The sequence below is a fragment of the Pogona vitticeps genome, chromosome 5 (genome assembly GCF_051106095.1).
Source record: "Pogona vitticeps strain Pit_001003342236 chromosome 5, PviZW2.1, whole genome shotgun sequence".
Taxonomy (NCBI): Eukaryota; Metazoa; Chordata; class Lepidosauria; order Squamata; family Agamidae; genus Pogona; species Pogona vitticeps.
This window is the reverse complement of record NC_135787.1, coordinates 187,811,883-187,832,418: the sequence shown is the minus strand read 5'-3', so window position 1 is coordinate 187,832,418 and position 20,536 is coordinate 187,811,883. Positions and strand designations below refer to the sequence as shown.

The following is a 20,536-nucleotide window of genomic DNA, read 5'->3' as shown; positions in this document are numbered from 1 at the left end:
AGGGAGGGGTGGAGGGAGAGAAAAGACAGATACACAAATTATGGCATACAAACAACCGCAACACTCATTTGGGATGGCCATATATTTGCGGATTCTCTTGAAATAGTGAGGAATGGGCTTGGACAGGTGAGCCCCACATTTCCAAGCCATTTAACAGAGAATTGGAGGATGCAAACTCCAGATCTTACTTTTGTAACCTTGACAGAGGCCTCTTGTTAGAAACAAACTGTTTTAATTACAGGCACGAGTAGATGGAAGCGCTCCAATGCTGGAGGCATTCAGAAGAACACTGGGCAAACATCTGTCCGATCTGCTTTGATTTGGATTCCTGCCTTGAGGAGGGGGTTGGACTCAATGGCCTTAGAGGTGTCTTCCGACCACATGATTCTATGATTCTTTGATTCTATGAAGTGCCTTTAAACAAGTACGCTACAGTGCAGCAGTTCTAGCCAGATTGTATAAGTTGCATAATGAATTATATAAAGTGATGTGTGAAAAATTGTTTCCAGTCTGTGGCCCCTTTCAAATGTGCTGGAGGGGCATATGGCTCCCGTGGAAGGATGACTGCTATAGAGCAGTAGTTTCCAATGTTGGATAACTGGACTGCAACTCCCACAAGACTTCACCACTAGCTCTGCTGGCCAGGATTTCTGAGAGATGTCGTCCAAGGATGCATGAGATACCCAGCATTGGGAACCACTGCTTTTGTTGTTGTTGTTGTTCTTGTTTAGTCGCTTAGTCATGTCCGACTCTTCGTGACCCCATGGACCAGAGCACGCCAGGCCCTCCTGTCTTCCACTGCCTCACAGAGTTGGGTCAAATTCATGTTGGTCACCTTGATGACACTGTCCAACCATCTCATCCTCTGTCATCCCCCTTCTCCTCTTGCCCTCACACTTTCCCAACATCAGAGTCTTTTCCAGGGAGTCTTCTCTTCTCATGAGGTGGCCACAGGATTGGAGCCTCAGCTTCAGGATCTGTCCTTCCAGTGAGCACTCAGGGTTGATTGGGAACCACTGCTCCAGTAGACCTAAGCTCTGGGAATCTGTCAAAGGGCCTAGGTGTGAAAGGGTAATGTTAAAAGAGACCACATTTTTGATGATGGCTTGGTGCATGTTTGGGTCCCTCATGGGACCATATTATACACCACAACACCCACAGTCCTTCAGCATTAGTCATGCTGTATAGATCTGCTCAGAGCTATGGGCCAAATCAGATTCCTTATGTACCCCTGCATTTCTGTCCATTTTTACACTGTTCGCTTTGCTTGCTTTATTTCCCTTTTGTTACTTAGTTCGCCTACTGCATGCATGTTTGCTTAAAGCACATTTAAAACTTTGTTTTGTTTAGGTGAAATGGCCTCTAAACTTCACAAATGTGCATTCTTGAGGCAAGAAGCCTTTCTTCTCACAACCCATCATGGAAATGCAATTTTTAAAAATTTCTTGGTAGCATTCTTTCTCATCCTCCCTCTTTCCAGATTAGGGAAACAGGCCAAGAAGTTTCTGTTAGCCATCGTTTCCTGTTACATCAGAGCCAGGAAACTGGCTACGGGATTCCAAAGAAGCCAGAATATGAAGCCATGGTTTACATTTGGCTTCTGAAATCTGGCATATTCAAAACAGTAATTCCAGATTCAGATTTAATAAGAAACCAAGGATAGCTGTGTCTTCTCATCTCGTTTTGCCACTCACAAAAAGGCAAGAGTGATGCAGCTCTGTGTAGGCATGTGTTATTGTTGTGTGTTGTCAAGTTGCTTCCAAATTAGGAACCCTAACAAACCCTATTAATCAAGACTCTCAAAAGATCCTATTGTTAAAAGCCACACCCAGGTCTTCCAAACGAATGGCAATGTTTGCAATCCATCCATACATCCATTTGATTCTAGACCACCCCATCTTATTTTGAGTCTTCCACTTTTCTTAGCATTTTTGAGTTTTCCAGCGATTCTTGTGTTCTCATGGTACACCCAAAGTCTATATCATTTAAGGAGGGGTAAGAACATGATCCTTACTGTAGTCAATTAAGCTAGAATCTGATTGTCAGAACATGGCCCATGTTGCATCTCTTATCTCTGCAAGTGTACTTTTATATGTGCGGCTTGGAAAAGTTACTTTTCCCCCCCGGAATTTCAGACTATCCCAGCAAACACAGCCAACAGAAGATGCTAGAAGTCATTGTCCAAAAAGGAACCCTTTTTTCAGTTCCATCTATCCATCATGTATGTGTAGTGTAATCAACCCGATCTTTTGTTCCCTTACTAATTTTCTGAAATAGTGCATTGTGTGAAAAGCCTTTTCTTTACTTTACTTTACTTTTCTTTTCTAAGCCAGCGGGCTCTGATGCTTTTTAAAGTCATCTTGGCCCAATGAGGCAGTAAAATCACCTTTTGAAAAATCTGAGTGATGCAGAGCACACACAAGGAAATCCACTGGAGGGCTTCTGTGCTGTATAGACGAGATCCTACTGATTGGAGCCATTAGCTTGAAATGTTAAAGTATTATTGTACTAGGACTTCAGACTGAGGAGTAATTAAAACCTTGAAACTGCTACAGAGAAAGAGAGAGAAAGCTCTCCTTTCACCCCTTTTTTAAAAAAATATGAAGTACCCCAGAGTGCTGAAATTCATTAGGAAAAAAACATTCTTTATATTAAGCCTGTCCAGGTTGGCATTAATATAAACTTGATCTTGTTCAGACCATTTGCTGATTGGTTTTCTTTAATTTTTTTAATATTGAGGGAAGGTATGAATAGGCTAATTTTCACGCAGTCATAAGAGTACTTCTACTTTTTCTTCTTTTGATGGAGCAAAAGGAAATTAAGAAGTAAGTTCACCCATCAGGATCAGGAGAAATTTGGGGGAAAAAAACATTAAAAAAAGCACCTCATTGGGTTAATCCCTGCATTGCTCATTCTTTGACATGACTTTTAGTTTCCTGAGTTGTGGGGGAAAGATCCATCTAAAAAGGTAAGATAGTGAGCAGAATTGGAGGGAAAACGTTAGCCCTCCAAAAAACTTGTGGATAAAGTTCACATAAAGTAATGGCATTACCAGTCATTGCATTCCCTTGCTATGCCCTCATTAGTCTAAAAAGTAATACATTTTAGATAACGTCGTTGTTCCCAATGTGTTATAACAGGTAACTTCATAATAGAATAACGGAACATGTTACATTATTCTTTGTGTAGTTCCTTACCTGTCCATTACATTCAAGTTCCATTTTGGAGGATGAGAAAACACTCTGAAAATGCACCTGTTAAAATAAAATAATAATGCCACAAAAATTAAGAAAAATTAGTGTACATTGCCTGGTATACTAAAATGAGCAACATTGCCAATAGTTACTATGCTTTTGCAAAACAAACCAGGTTATGACCTCATTGTCTGCGAAAGCCATGTTTTGCAGATAAGACTAGCTAGGATCATGTTGGCATTCGCATTAAGGTTGGCATAATTGGCCACAACTTATTGAGGCAAATTATGAGGTGGTGGGGCACATTCTTCATCACTCTGGACTTTATAACTGAGCTTGTGCCCCAGATAATATTGTATTGCATGAATGAATGAATGGATGGATGGATGGATGGATGGATGGATGGATGGATGGATGGATGGATGGATGGATGGATGGATGGATGGATGGATGGATGGACGGACGGACGGACGGACGGACAGATAGATAACTAGATAGATAGATAGATATCTTCCATTTAGCTGCAAAAAAGCTGCAAGAAGTTATGCAGACCTTACATGAACACTGGTAGGATTCTACCCATTAATCATTGTAATATGATATTTCCAGGCCCTGGTCAATGCACCTTTTAGCTTTCCATCCTTGACAAGATAACCCTGGGAGGTACTTGATTATAATCCTGCACTTTGCGGCCTGAAGCAGCAATCATGATTTGCTCGTGGCTGCTCGGCGACCCAGAATCTGAACTGAGATTTCAACCTTGGCTTCTCAGGTGCCAATCTAGCATGCAGCCCACCAGATTACATTGATGTTGAGAGACGGAGCGCATGCATGCATGTGTGCGCTTGTTTTGCAAAGGTTATTTTGTTTTAAGCACACTCCAACGACATAATGATTAGACATGACAGTCTGGCTGCAGGGCTTTGCTTTCAATTCAGGAAAAATAGAGAGCATGGCTCTGTTGTCCTTTCCTAGTAAAATAAGGTCATTGGCAAACCCAGTGTACCAAGTTCCTTGTAGCAGATCAACGAAATGAAGCAATAGGGTAGGGAGAGATGAAAGTGCTCATTATTGTTCCTGAGCAGATATCTCTCGCCCAGAAATATACTCAGCTTGCTTTCACTGAAATCTTGTACTTTCTAAGTCATGCTGTTGTGATTCATAATTCCTTGAGGGTGAGTCATGAGCTAGTTTTACACACTCAGCAGCAAGCATTCTCCTGCACCATGCCCATGTGCAAGAAAAGGTTTCCATGTGGATTCTGCGAAATATTAAAGCATATTAAAAATAATTTCCAAGGACACAGCCATGGTAATCTATCTCGGCACGTTGGCAAAAGGGTAGAAGAGGAAGGAAGGAAGGAAGGAAGGAAGGAAGGAAGGAAGGAAGGAAGGAAGGAAGGAAGGAAGGAAGGAAGGAAGGAAGGAAGGAATTTAAAGCAGGGGGAACAGATTTATTACAGTGTGAGCTTTTGTGGATCAAAATCCACCTCTTGAGATGCTCCCTGTGGCTGTAGTAGATTTGATCCACGAAAGATCACAAGAGAATAAATTTGTCTTTCAAGTGGCACAGGGTGTTTCTCCTTGTTCTTTTCTCCCTTTCCTTTTGCCGATATATGAAAAACAGAAATCTGTAGGAGTGGGCATGGATTTGTAGAATTATTTTTAGTAACTAGGCCATTTTTTTGGAAATGTCCTAGTACTGGCTTGTACAAATCCCTCCAGGGTGAAAGATAGTGGCAAACAATAGTAGGATTAAGACTGGAAAACAGCAGCAGGAATAAGAATGCAAACAGTATGTGTCATAGAACTCATGTCATGGCGGTAAATGAAAGAAAGGTTTTCAGTATTAATTGAGATGTGCAGAAAGAAGCCGCTCCACATCTTCTCTGTACCTGAATAAAGGCATAAGTAGATCGAGGTTGACCCACTCAGTCTTCTTTTAGGAGGTATCCTGGCCCACTCTGTGTAGGTAACATGATCTGTATGTTTCTGGATCTCTGTTTTTAATTTAAATCCCACATATGTAAGAGGGAAGCACAAAGAGTTATACCCTGGGGTTCTAAACAGTGTCCTAATTAAGTTAGGCTGACTACTGGAGTTAGGCATCCTTCAGTCTCGAAAGACTATAGTAACGTGCTCTGCATGGAGGACTTGGAACAGCATCTAGTATGGCTGAGAAGGCCAATTCGAGAGTGACCATCCCTTCCATATTGAAGACAAATACAATCTGTCCCCTGTCCAGCTCCCTGGTTTTGCTTGTTTTGGGACTGCCTCTGTGCCTCAGCCTGCTGGACAAGGGTCTCTTCAAATTGGGAGAGGCCGTGATGCAACGCCTGCCTCCAGGCTGAACGCTCAGACGTCAAGGTTTCCCATCTGTTGAGGTCCATTCCTAAGTACCTTGAAAACCCTATTAGGATTATCATAAATCAGAAGCATTTTGATAGCACATAACACAGGCAAGCTTCCTATTAGAGATGGGTAAGAAGTAAATGAACCACGAATCCCCCCTCCCGTGACATGAACAACAAATCAATTTGACATTCATTGGGTCTTTTTTTTTCTTTCCCTTCTCTTGCTATGCCCCGGGGCATAGCAAGAAAAAGCAGGGATCAAAGCGATCACGCTAGAAGGGGAAAAGCAGGGATCAAAGTGATCCCGCAGCAGCTGGGGGATCCCTTTGATCCCTTTTTGATCCCTTCTCTCCTCTTCTTACGACGCATAGGCATAGGAAGAGGAACCAAGCCATCCCCCAGCAAGCTGCCAGAAGGGAAAACCCCTCTCTGCCTATGCCCCTGAGAAACAGCTGATCTGCAGGGGCATCAGCAGATAGGGAACGAAGGGATGGATATAAAAGGATTATATTCGTTGCTTCCTATTTGTTGGAGTTTCTGGACCAAAGAATACGATGCAATGAATATCTGACGAATCAGGGATATTTAACAAATATCCTGATTCATTTTTCTATTCATCCCCATGTGTACTTCCTATTTATCCTTTTAAAGTTGTGGAAGAGTAGCTTCAAAGTAGAACTTGTAATTTACTTTAAGGTGGCACTTTTCTTCCTCTGAGGAGTTGTCCCTCTAAGTTAGTATTTCCTCTCAATTAACCTTTTCCAACCTTTTAATACATGAGAAGCTTATTTTCTCAAATGCACCAGGACACATTTCACACAAACGTAATGGAACACCGTACTGTGGGATATGAGGCATCTGGAGGTGATGCCAAGCCACGGTGATCTTTAACTAGAGTTCCAAAATGCAGATGGGGAAAGAAAATCCTATGACATTACTAAAGGTGGTGGTTTCAATGCCATATGGTTCTGTTGGCCTTTTTTTTAAAAAAAAGCATTTCCTCCATGTTTTCAATATGCAGAAACATGCCACGTTTTACACACAAGGCCATTCCTAATAATGTATATCTGAGTAGAAATAGTAATCGCCATGCTTCAGAGAAGGTTCATGAAGTTACTCTTTGTTGTGGCTAAACTGCGGTGATGAATTACGTAATCAGGGAACTGTGGTGCTGGAGGAGACTCTTGAGGGTCCCCTGGACTGCAAGGAGAACAAACCTATCCATTCTGAAGGAAATCAACCCTGAGTGCTCACTGGAAGGACAGATCCTGAAGCTGAGGCTCCAATACTTTGGCCATCTCATGAGAAGAGAGGACTCCTTGGAAAAGACCCTGTTGTTGAGAAAGTGTGAAGGCAAGAGGAGAAGGGGACAATGGAGGACGAGATGGTTGGACAGTGTCATCAAGGCTACCAACATGAATTTGACCCAACTCCGGGAGGCAGTGGAAGACGGGAGGGCCTGCCGTGCTCTGGTCCATGGGGTCACGAAGAGTTGGACATGACTTAAGGACTAAACATCAAAAATAGTTACGAAACTCTTATGTTATCCAGTTTAGTTTCCCCTGTATTTCTCAACTTTTTTTCAACCCCATGCCTCCGTTGTTAAACAGTTATTCATTCATTCATTCATTCATTCATTCATTCATTTAGCTTTTAGACCCCCCAACATAGTGAAACAGTAGGCGGGGCAGTTTACATAGTTAATTAGAACATACAACAACTAAAATAATAAAAGAATGAATACGTAATACCACAGACTACCCTAAACAACCCTCTAGAGCTGTCTCTCACCTCCTGCCAATAATTTGAGTTGAAAATTGACATGTTCCCTCTAAGGCGCATATCTGTGCATGCATGCCGTTCTGTTCCCCCCCCCCCCCCGTGTAGTGTTCCTCCTCCATCACGCACCCACAGCAAGTCTTTCCAGCCCCTCTGGTTCCAGTCACAGCAGAACCCCATGCAGGCAAAGGGCAGAGTTGTGCAGATGGAGCACCCAGCAGGACTGAAAATTAGAGGAAACATCGATCACAATCAACCATCTCATCCTCTTGTCGTCCCCTCCTCCTCTTGCCTTCACACTTTCCCAACATCAGGGTTTTTTCCAGGGAGTCTTCTCTTCTCATGAGATGGCCAAAGTATTGGAGCCTCAGCTTCGGGATCTGTCTTTCATACTGTCTATGAATGGGGTTCCATTTACAGATGGATGAAAGTCAAGGAACCATTGAGACCAAGAACAGACTGAGACTGTTTCAGAAGGAACTGTACAATTATCTCTTGCATAGACATATTTCCTCTTGATTAGGAATTCTTTGTAAAGAGTCCTTTGAAGAAGGAACCTTTGTGAGCACGTAGTGTTGGGTCTTTAGATCTGCAACTACATAAAAAGGAAAGCTGCCATAAAGTAATTAGCCATATCTATGGCCTTCTTTTAAAAGAAACATCTGATTCCATTAACAACGGGAGTATGAGTGTTACAGTATTATTTATATTTATATTTGTTTACCTTTTATTGAGTCCCTGTATTAAGTCCCTGTTCACTATTCAGGTGTACCAGTCAGAGATAGGAAAGATTAAATGAACAGGGGAAAAAACAGCTGGGGTTGATTGTGGAATTGGTAGTCTGACTTTCCTCCATCTACGTATCCTGCATTCAGTGCGCTTTGTTCTGTGATTGGTCACTGAAAGGTAAACAGAGGCTTCATTTGCAAGGCAGGTGTTTCTGAGGAAATCTCTTAGTGGGAGGAAAACAGATTAAACATAGGAAGGAGGCTTTCTTCTTAATGTCTTGTATGATCTCCAGTAAATGCCGTTTGGATGGGTCACACTCTTTGCAGTATCCAGCTATCATCCCACACTTTCTGAGTTCTACTTATTAGAACAACAAATTGCATTTTAAACATTGCCATTATAAACCGAGGAAACTTTTTCATTAAACAACAAAGGTTTGCTCTGATAGATTTCTAATAATTTCTGTTTTCTTCTTCTTCTTCTTCTTCTTAATTTTGATTTCTAATAGAAATGTGTTATCAACATTATTGCTATTCTCTGATGCAGCTTTCTTAAAACTTTTATTATTATTCCCCCACTTTTGTCTTACAATTTTTCAAACTGGTACGTGTTCATGTAGTTGCAGGTAACACAGGGGTCCATTCAGAGGGACTGAATTCACCTGGTTACATATGTATATATTAATTTGCTAAAGGATTATACTGAGTATTCATGGTCTTATATGGCTGTTGCATTTTTTTGTACCAAATCTACAGCAAATATATCAACAGCAGGCTAGGCTGGGGAAAAAAACAATTAAGCTCATCCGCAAAAGATTATTTTAAAAAAAAATATTGTTTTGACCTTACCTATATGCCTATTTCTTATGTGTATACACACATACTTCTTAAATCTTACACATATACAATCATATTATATGTCTGTACAATACCCTCCTGTCCTATTCTTTATGAGTAAAGCAGTAAGCCATGATTAAAACTGCTGCCACAAAGAGACAAAATGCCTATGCTTTTTTATAGTACCTCTGTAAACGTTTGTGAGAAAGCGTTCTGGCATCCATTGATTCCAGAATGTTAGAAACGGGGTCCATGGATCCTTGAGTTTATTGTTAATAATAATTACATGCTGTCAATTTGATTCCAACTTATGCTAACTTTTTGCAGGGTTTCTAGGTAGAGAATACTCAGAAGTGGTTGACCATTCCCTTCTTCTGGGGGTAGCCCTGGGACTCTGCAGCTTGCCCAAGGCCACCCAGGCTGGCTCTACTTCTAGGAGGCACAAACTACCAACCTCTGGCTCCGGAGCCAGATACTCAAACCAATGTGCTATTGACATAGTAATTCTTCCTTCCCATTCCAATTTCAAACAGGAAAAGATGGGGATATTTTTTTTTTAAAAAAGTGCTTTAGCCATGCTTACAGATCTCAAGCCACAATAAACTACACATTTGATTCTGGACATTCTGCCTTTCCTTGGGGGAAAGTATGTGGTACCCCACACACATCTTCTCTTCACACCAAACCTGTGAGGTAGGTTTAGGCAGAAAGAAAGTGACCAGACCAAGGTTGAATGGCCAAATCAGTCTGTTTCACTCCCCCCCCCCCCATAAATTCAGAATCAGAGAGTTGGCAGGAGTTGTGGTCAAAAAAAAAATCAAACATTCATCTCAAGTTTTTGATTAAAATGACATGACATTTTTAATGAATCCCTTCTCCCCACTGCTGTCACCTTCTTTTAACAAAACATCATATTTTATTTAAAGGTATGGGTTTTCTCTAGGGAAGCTGAAGCAACCACAATGAGTTTTTGCTGCAGAGTTTAGATTTTTTTGGGGGGGTGGGGGTTACTTTTCTTTAGCTGCACAGCAGAAATCCAGGATTTACAGACCAGAATAGCTTCACGTTTCTCAGAGCAGTCTTTCCCTTTTCTCTCATTAATTAGCACCTACAGTCTCAATACCTCACTTGGTACATTTGTAGTAGAAAGAATAAAAAAAAATTTCATTACTTACAATGGAGCAGAACAAACAGCAAACTGAAACACATGACTGTTTTCAACAACAGACTTCAACAGACTCAAGAGAGGGAAAGAGCACTGAGCAGAGAGGCGGGACTCTCTTTGAATTTCAGAGGCAGGAAAGGAACGATTGGTTAGCACTAGATGGTTTGCCAGCCACTCCCGCCCTGAAAGGTCCCTTCCAGCCCCACCTATTAGAGGCAGCATGCAAGGTTCTAAAAACCTATCATATACACAGCAAAACCATAAGCGTAGTAGAGTCTCAGGTTGAAGCTTAGGAAATGTTGTGTTTGTAAGAGTAGAGAAGAAACACCTGTGAGGGGAATGGCAAGTGATGGGATGGCAGGATCGTTGTCTGTAGTAGCTAACAGTTGCTGCTTTCTTTTTACATTAACTGTACATAGCCCCACCCATCCACCCTCCGAATACCTAAGGACTCAAGCTCTTTTAAGTTCATGACTGTAAATCAATTTAGATAGTGCCTCAAAGCATAGAGTCAAGAAACTGGCGTTGGTCCAGAGTGAATTAATCTGAAATTAATTTGATTTTGAAAGGCTCCATCTGGCTGTGTTTGGAAAAGGCAGTTAGACAGAGAGAGAAAGATATAAACAAATGATCATCAGTATTCTCTGTGCCAGATGTTTTGTGTGGGGGTGTCTTTCATTTACAAAAAAAATGCCTGGAATTTATTTTATTTTTTTTTATTTTTTTTGAAAAAGTAATGGAATTGTTGATGACACTGGGGTCTCTCTTGAAGTGCCAGTTCCATGGCGTGGTTTAAAGAGAAGACTATTTTTTTTTTTAATTCCTGGTTGCAAATCAGAAGGAGAAGGCATGATGGGTACAGGCAAAGGGTGCCAAAGATGACAACCCTTAAATGGGCAGGAGAAATATTGGAAATCAAGATCCTCCTCCTAGAACTGCAGAGCTGGAAGGGACTCTATGGATCATTTGACCCCCAACCCCTGTCAAGGAGGCTTAGTGGAGAATCGAACTCCCAACTAGATTTCTAAACCACCAGCCTATCCAGCGTATAACACAATGCAGTGGACTTTCATTGACAATATTTGCAGCTTCAAAGATTACCCTTCCATTTCAAACACACAGCCCTTCTACACCATTCCCTTTACAAGCATATCTTCTGTTCTCAGACACAGTCATCAGTTCTCGCCATTCCTAAACCTAATCACTCCATAGCAGTTTTCACCTCTATACCATCTAAGCCTCCATTGGCTGCTTTCCAACATCCTCTTGCAAGCTTTCCTCTTTGAATGGACTATAATTCAGTAGTAGAATTATATACTCAAGATCCATCCATTACTTTTCCATCTGGAAAGGATCAGGTGGCAGATGATGGGAAGGGCTCTCCCCAGAGAGTCAAAGTAAACAAGATTGTGGTGTAATGTTACTTCCTGACATCCAACTCTTCTTTCCAACCAGTACTCCTATAGGCCATATCCTATTATTCTATTATCACTACATATAGTTTTAAACTATTGGCATGATAAACTGTGAACAGAGGTGATGTAATTCCTATGTGCTTTATTTGAAAATAAATAACAAGAGTAACGGATGGGAAGGCTAAGGTTTCGGTCTCTGCTGTGGAATCATTTTGACGTGTGAGTTCTGAATTTTGCAAAATTATTGTCCAAACTTTTGATGTTCTTAGACTGCTAAGTACCTTTCCATGTTATTTTTCTATAGAAACAATTTTTGAGAAATGTAGTAGTATGAAGATTTAAATGAGAAAACACGTTCACAGTGAACCATAAAAGGATTAGCAGAGGTGGAACCGGAGGAACAAAGAATTGGTAGAAGTGGGAGCAAAGGAAGGAAGGAAGGAAAGGAAGGAAGGACTGGGATGTGAATCACATTGCATCTAGTATGAATAGTGAACTCCCAAATCAATCTGCAGCCCCTGTGTGACTGCGATTTCAAACATAATTCAAGATGTGAATCAAATCACATACTTCCAGTGTAGCTGCACCATTGACTACATAACCCAACATAAATCAGTCCGTGATTGCATCAAATTGCTGTTAATTAAGGAGCTGAGCCATATATCCCTCATCATGTAGCAGTTGCACAGCTTGGGACAAGACATGGTATACAACTTTCAACTCCCTACACTGGAGCAATTTATGCTGTTCAATTTACTCTAGTGATGCCTTGAGTTGCAAACTTAATTTGTTCTGGATGATGGCTGTAACTCAAGTTAGCCGTAACTCAAAGCACTATTTACCATAGAAATACATTGAAAACCGATTAATCCATTCCAGCCGTTTTTGGTTGTATCTCAAGGCGCTGTTTGTATCTCAAAGCATTAGTTCCCATAGGAACGAATGCAAAAGCAGTTAATCTGTCCATTAGGGGGAGACTTCTTTTTTTAACCTAAGATGACCTCTAAGGTTAAAAAAAGGACAAGAAAGGAGGGAGGGAACAATGGGGAAAGGAAGCCTTTTTTCGGTTGTATCTCAAAGTGCCAGTTACAAGTCAAAGCAAAATGTTGTGACCGGAGTTGGTTGTAACTCGAATTGGTTGCATGTCAAGATGGTTGTAAGTCGAGGCACGGCTAAACAAAAGGCTCCTGACCTATATAGAGAAAATAATCTGCTGTCCCCTCTCGGATAAGAATGGGATTGTGAACTGGGTTGTCCACTAAATATTGCTGCACAGTTCTTAGCAGTTTAAATGCATGTTTAAAGGTGTGTCTTTGTGGGGTACTCCTTTTAAAAAAAACCAAACCCTGCTAATTAGCAGGGGGATGGGATTACAGGAGAAAATGATGCAGAAATGACACAGGACGGAAAATAGAGAGATTTGCTAAAGTTGCTATTTGAACCTTGTTGCATTGTTACACCAAAATGGATGCCACTTCCTGGAATTTTGTGAACCGCTGAAGCGTGGTGTTGTGTGTGATCCGCTGACGACACCCAAAAGGTTTCATATGGCTCTTGGGTGTTTTGTATGACAACCGGACTTGAGAGGATTAATTTGTAGGGTTGCCACAAGTCAGAAACACATTGATGGCGTGTACTGAGGATGCCTAGAAAGTGTACAACATCTGGAAGCTCTACCCCTGTTTATAAAGGAAGCTAATTACTAAGATAAACCAGCCAGGCTCAATCTGAGATAATGTGTTTCGGTTTGGGTCATGGGCTCTCTAGAGTCCTGTAAAAGTAAACCTCCTACCCCTCTTAAATCTGGTTGGCGCACGATCGCATTCGCTTGTGCGGGCCCTGAAATGCGTTTTCTGCTGCAATTTCCTACTTTTAATTGCCCAGCTTTGCTTCCCAGGAGCCGCCCCGTGGTTTCCAAGCACAAGTTTAATAGCACGAACCTCTCTTTACCTTCCTTGTTTTGACCAGCCGTGTGATGAGTAAGATGGTCCTTGCAAATTTCAAGCTATTCAAAATGTGATTGGTATGGAATTTCCCACCCGCCCCCCCCATCCAATTAGAGGAACACCAAAATGCGCTTTAGAAAAACAAGAACAGCTAAATCTAGGGTTATCAGTCCTGTTAATTTCGTTGTATGGGTATACTGTGTATATACTTACAATGACAATAAATTATATTATTATTAATGCATTGGCTCTCCCCAATATCACCATGCATACTTTCATAAGAGCAGACACTACGTAAGGCAGCGTTACCTAGTTTTCTTTAAGCCTTCTCTCCAATTCTGTAGTGTGTTCCACATCAAAGTCAAAGCTCTTAATCCTTTTAAAATTCCCTGTGTCTTTGACCACAGGCCCATTTCAGAGCCATTAACCAAAACAGGAAGGTTATCATTGAATTCAGCAAGCTGTGGTACTCCTCTTGTCTGCTTTTCTCCACACCCTTTCCTCGCCATTATTTTGCTGGCTATTTGGCTTCTTCAGTCCTCTGTTCCTCTTCCTAACCGTATCAAATATTTCCTCCATCTCTCTCAGCTGGCCCTGCTGTTAGGCAGAGTGAAGCAGCCTCCTCGTAGAATTATAGAATAATTGAGTTGGAATGGGCCTAGAAGTCTTAAGTCCTGTTCAGTGCGGAAATCCCAATCAAAGCAGATCTGACAGGTGATTGTCCCATTTTCTCTTGAATGCCTCCAGTGTTGGAGCCCTCACCACTTCTTGAGAAAATAAATAAATAAATAAATAAATAAATAAATAAATAAATAAATAAATAAATAAATAATGGTTCCATTGTTGTACTGCTCTAACAGTTAAGAAGTCTTTCCTTATATTCAGCCTAAATTTGGTTTCCTGTAGCTTGAGCCCATTATTATGTTTCCTGCAGTCTGGGATGACCAAAAACAGATCCTGCCCCTTCTCCGTAGGACTACCTTACAAATATTACAAAAATAGATATCCTATCTCCCCTATGTCTTATTTTCTCAAGGCTACACATGCCCAGCTCATTTATGTGAAAAATAGTGGGGGGGTAGCCCATCAAGAAATTCCTAAGGAGTCCCCCATCTACACTCCCTCTGTTGGAGGACAGAGCTGTGTAGAACATGGCCATTCCTGTACACTCTAAACCAGGGGTCTCAAACATGCGGCCCACGGGCCATTTGCAGCCCCCCAGATGATAGTTTGTGGCCCTCGCCTTGCCTGTCCCCCCAAAGCGCCCACACATCCTCTGCTGTCAAGAGTTTTAAAAAAGCCTTGCCTCGCTCGCCGGCTCTCTCCCAAGACAGCACCTCTTGCACCCTCCATCCAGAACTGCAGCCTGCCAGCCAGCCCACCTGTCTGTCGGCTAAGGAAACTCCTGGGTGGCTTCCTTGGGCTCTTGCTTCACTTGGCGGAAAATCTGATGCGGCCCAGCCTCACCCAGACTCTGCCTCTAGTGGCCCCCAGGTAAATTGAGTTTAAAACCCCTGCTCTAAACCAAACTGCTGATCAAAAGATGCAGTCCTGTCACCACCGTTGAACTAAGATTTAGCTGCCAGTCCAGTTCATTTTTGCACACAGAGTTGAGTCACCAGGAGGGTCGGATCTTGGCCTCAAGCAGCAAAAGCTTTGTGTATGCCCCCACCCCACCAACAAATATTTGCTAGAATTTCCCTATCCTATGAGGCATGCCATTTCCAACTCTACTGTCAAAACCCTCTTTTGGATTTTGTCCAAATACAAAAGACAATGTCCTGACATTGTCAGATGTACAGATTAGACTATGGTAATAATGAGCAAGAAGTTCCATTTGGTTTTCATACGAACTTATCAAAATCTGGAATTCGTATTCAGGATGGAAAGAACTTGAGATTTTAAAAAAGACATAAAAATGTTAGAAGAAGCTATATTGATAGGTGTATCCATTCAGGCCCAGGGTTTTGAGGATTGAACTCTTATAGACCTGAGGTTGAACATCCATGAATTAAATCCCGAATCCTGAATTAGAGTTGTCACCTCTTCCCCTACCCCTCTTCAAATGTTGTTCATCTCATAATACTGGTATGAGAGATGGATAAGTTCCATTGATTCAAATGGGCCTACTCTAACTTGGACTTACTTAAGCACAATAAGTCACAGCTAGAATAGACCAATTTGAATCAACGGACCTGACAGAGGAGTTGAATCACCAAATCCTTATTGATTAAATAGGCCTCCTCTAGTGTGACTGATTACATTAAGCAAGATGATTTTCACCATTAGGTTAAAATAGATATATATTAATAGCAAATTGGAGGTCATACCTGGTGGTTGGAGGAGATGGAATCTCAACTGAAGTACAAAGTTTTATTTGTGTGATAGGGATGTCTTCTCTAGCAGTAGAACCAGAACTAAAAAATGGAATTAAAGAAGAGTGGCTGTATTCAAACTGCTGGATAAGGTCGCTGGCACGGGAGATAGAGGTTGGGAGTTCAGTTCCCTACTGTGCCTCTTTGAGGGGGGGCTGGCTTGATGATCCATAGGGTCCCTTCAAGATCTCCAGTTCAAAGGTGGTAGTGATGGTTGTTATTGATCTGCAAAAAAGGATCAGGGCTGTTTCTGCCTGCTTCCAAGGCAAGGGTAGAGATGGGGGCAGTTTCACTTAAAGTAGCTTGCTTGTTGAGACTTGGGATCTAGTTTTATGGCTTCCCAGCCTTGGATCGCCAGATGTTCTTGGACTGCAATGCACTCCATCTAGTGGAGAAGCCTTCTGGGAGTTCTAGTCCAAGAATTCCTGGGGACCCAAGATTGGGAAGCATTATTTTACATCAAGAGATGAGGTAAAGGGGTAAAGGTAAAGGTTCCCCTTGACAATTTTTGTCCAGTCATGTCTGACTCTAGGGGGCGGTGCTCATCCCCGTTTCCAAGCCATAGAGCCAGCGTTTGTCCGAAGACAATCTTCTGTGGTCACATGGCCAGTGCGACTTAGATACGGAACACTGTTACCTTCCCACCGAAGTGGTCCCTATTTATCTACTTGCATTTGCATGCTTTCAAACCACTAGGTTGACAGGAGCTGGGACAAGCGACGGGCGCTCACTCCGTCGCGTGGATTCGATCTTACGACTGCTTGGTCTTCTGACCCTGCAGCACAGGCTTCTGCGGTTTAGCCCGCTGCGCCACCACGTCCCTCATCTTCCTTTTTCTATCCTCTCCCTCTCCCTCTCTTTTTCTCTCTCTCTCAGTTATAATCTATTCTAAGGAACCCAGTAGAAAAAGACAGGAGGCACTGGGTAATTGAAATGTATCCGAATGTCAAAACGAGCCAAGGTTAGGCATATCACAGAACCGGAGATCAAACTTTTCATCATTGCTTTTCAAGAGTGCCTTTCATGTCACCTCCCCTCCCTCCAGCAACTGAGAGAAAAACTGCAAAAAAAAAAAAAAAAAAAAAAAAAGTTAATCGAGGCATATTAATGTGCTCAGGTGTGCTTATGCTTCAGAAGACATCAAGCAGAGATGCCTAAATATTTTTGCTACAAGTTTGTGGCCCGGGGGCAAAGAATGTACGCGTGGTCTCCCTCATCCAATATAGAATTTGCTTCTCTTTTGTAAGTAAAATCCGATAACCTTTTTGTCCAGAGGGTTTTAAACCTTGAATGGTCAAGATACTATGGGGACGATCTAAGAACTTAAAGCAGTCAATCCTCAGTTACAGAACTGAACTCCCAGCCTGCACATCGCCAGCCGTCCAGTTAAGCCCCTCAGACTTTGCAGGTGGGCTACATAAGCTTAAATCGAGGTTGAGTTCAGCCAAAACGCAACCTCATTTTGTTGCGCCAACACCCCTGCCGTGCTTACTGCCCCTACCACCGACTCTGCTGCAGCCAGAACGGGGTGCAGTCTTGTTTTAAGACAAGGTGTGCGCTCCTTACATGCTTTGATTGTAAATGGGATTGTGTTCTTGGGAGTGTCCTCCATCTGCGACAGTATTGTACGTAAGACTTGTGGAGACTGTGAACTTTGTTTTTTTAAGGGAAAATGGGGTGGGTGGGATTTGTTTTAAAAAAATTTGTGGCAGCAACCATTTCAACAAATGTCTCCCATTGAATGGAATCCCAACGGTCAGCTTCTTAACTTGGGGCAGTTTGCTTCTAACAATCCGGCCTGTTTGCGTTGCACCAGCAGAACCAGAGAAAAGGATCTGGGCCATTCTTTATATAAAACAATATGTCAATGAAGCATGTACAGTAAGACACGGGGGATCAGTTGCAAGCTGCCCTCCCACCCCCACCCCCCATGGATGCTGAAAAACATGAAAGTATTGAATGCTATACTTTGTATGATCTCTGGCTCCTTCCAGTGAGCAGTTCTGATCAATATGCCCTGGAAATACATATAAATATGTTATTTCGGAGGGGTTTTATTTTGTATTTTCAGGCATCAGGTAAGTAAATCCGTGGTTACTGGTTCCGTGGATACGGCGGTCCTACTGCAATTTGCTGCTACAATGGTCTATTTTACAAATGGTTGTCTTCTGACTGAAGGGCTAATCCGTTCAAATCCAGTTTAGGGAAGAAGGCGCTGAAGGAAGGAGAGCAGGCAGGGCCCTTGACGTTGACTACATGTTTCATGTGCTGGTTTGACGTGATCCATGTCCCCAGGGAGCGTGGTCAAAGTTTTCCCTGCTGTTTAAGTTGGATTACCTTTTTTTCCCCTAAATGCAAACCGGCATGCACAAATTCCATACTAATCTGTGTTAAATTTTTGGCCACCTTTTTTTAATTTTATTTTAAGGCCGCGTGCCTTCTGTTGTGACCACCTTAACTGGGATGCATAAGGATTCCAAAGTAGCTGTGTTGTTGGCGAGAGAGCCAAATCTGCCAGACCTCCTGCTTCTGGCAAGACCACTTTAGGGAGGAGCAGAAAAGCAGGAATGTGTGATTGAAGGGGGCAGCAAGGTAGTTTAAAGGTTGGGATGGGGAGCAACAGTATTTGGGTCTGGCCTTTGAGCTGCCCCTTTTGAGCATTTTCCACTCCGTGAAGATGCTTGACTCCCTCTTGACATCGGGCAAGCTCATCTCCAGCCTCTTGAATTACCTAACAAGTGTCACACCAAGTGCTTTGTTATTCCTTTCGCATGACTTTCTCAATTGCAAATCAAAACACACTGCCTAGAGAGGGCGGGAAGGGAGGAAATCCAGTGGGTTGGGAGCAGGGGTTCCATGCGCTCCAGCTCCCAGTTGCAGAAAACAGGGGCATTGTAAAGGAGCCCACGTTCTTCTTGAAATGATATTTTCTTCCAAGATCCACAAGCGCTGTTTTGTGACTTGAGCTTGCCACCCTCGTTTGTACATGATGGATGGAAGCAGGAGCTCACCAAGAATGGCATTTGAGGAATAATGTAAGGACAGTTCTTCATTGTTATTTGGCCATGGCATTAGCATGGAATTTTGTTGACGGTAGCACTTAATCACTCGGGCAGAGCCGGCTTGTGCTCACAATACCCTTCTCTTGCCTTGTGGCTTTCCTTTCCTCCTTAGCTGGTTAGCGATGGCGTTAGTCCAGCGATGCTCCCTCTGACGAGACTCTCCTTTTTCGCCCCTCTCTGTTTTGTTCTCTAGTAACGGCACAGCTAACAAGATGAATGGAGCTTTGGATCACTCAGACCAACCAGACCCGGATGCCATTAAGATGTTCGTCGGACAGATCCCCCGTTTGTGGTCAGAAAAAGAGCTAAAGGAACTTTTTGAGCCTTACGGAGCGGTCTACCAGATCAACGTTCTTCGAGATCGGAGTCAGAACCCTCCCCAAAGTAAAGGTAGGACTACAGGAACACTGTGGGATCAGAGTGGGGTGGGTTCCTGTCCTTTTTGAAGGGTTATATCTACATCTAAGATTGTGGCAGATCTTTAATTGCTCCTAAAGATGGATATAATGAACGAAGGGATGCTCGTGAGGGATTCTTCATACACCATATCGATATTCCTAATATGCAGTTTTGAATTTCTCTCATATGTTAATAAGGGAGGGGGAGAGGTTTGGACCGTGCACCCATAATAAAGGGTTGAGGCTTCTTGTAGGAACCAGATAAGGTCTTATGAATATTTAACGTTATTAGTGTGATAACAGAATTGGGTTTTCCCAAGAGGATTGGGACTGCTTCTTTGTGGACATGATGAAGTCAGTAAGGGTGCTGAGTAAGGCAGAAGTAATTAGATCGGGGAGGGGAATGGAACCTTGAATACTGACACTCCTATATCCGACTCAGGAAAACTTATTATTTCTTGTCCTTGATCTCTTAAGGCTATTCCTCGCACTTTGCAAAAACAAATTGGGGTTTCTTATCCATCGGGGAATTACTGGCGGTTTCTGACTTTCTTACCAAGAAGAAATGTGTAACAAATGAGAAAGAACGCCTTAGGCTGCTTAGTAATAGAGACGGGCACAAAACCAGTTCATCCCAGTTCATAAAGGCAGCAATACAGGTGCTGCTGATCCCCTTTCCCTCCTCCTCCTCGGGCTCCATCAGCCACTCATCAGGCCCAGCATGGTCGCTTCCTGCACTTCCTCAGCTGATCTCCCAGTCCCGGCAGCAGCTCAGGCTTCTTTGCCCCGCCCTCTTGGCTGATCTCCCAATCAGAGAAAAGGGCGGGGCAGAGAAGTCTCTGCTCTTGCTCCTGACTGGGAGATTAGCTGAGGAGGGGGGAAAAGAAAGCAAGCTGGACCTGGTGAGGGGCTGGATTGGCTGAGGAGGCAGGGGAGGGGAGCAGCAATACCTGTGCGAACTGAGACGAACCGGTTTGTGCCCATCTCTACTTAGTACATTTCTGAGATGAGGTTTGAGCAGGAAACTTCTTGAGCGGCCTTGGCCCTACCAGTTGTTCTTTAGTGGTATAATAAAACTGCCACGTACTACAGACCAAGAAAGCGACTCGCCAAACATCATCCAGAGCAGGATTTATTTATTTTTTTTAAAAAAGCCAATTCTCTGGAACTTTGGTTTCCCTCCGTCAAATATGCAGAAGGCCTAATAGAAGTGGGAAACAGGCCAAGGAAATGGCCTGAGAATTCTGGATGAGCTGAAACAGGAATGTTTTGTTGAATCACTTT

At 42.7% G+C, this 20,536-nt stretch overlaps 1 protein-coding gene across 42 annotated transcripts in view; it reads left to right on the top strand.

Moving 5' to 3' along the window:
* Positions 1-20,536, top strand: part of CELF2 (CUGBP Elav-like family member 2) — a 607,596-nt gene that overhangs the window by 368,620 nt on the left and 218,440 nt on the right. For all 42 annotated transcript variants that reach the window (XM_078376463.1, XM_078376461.1, XM_078376459.1 and 39 more), the window contains one exon: positions 19,048-19,244. In XM_078376463.1, coding sequence (XP_078232589.1) covers positions 19,048-19,244 — 197 coding nt within the window. The remainder of the gene's footprint in view (positions 1-19,047; positions 19,245-20,536) is intronic.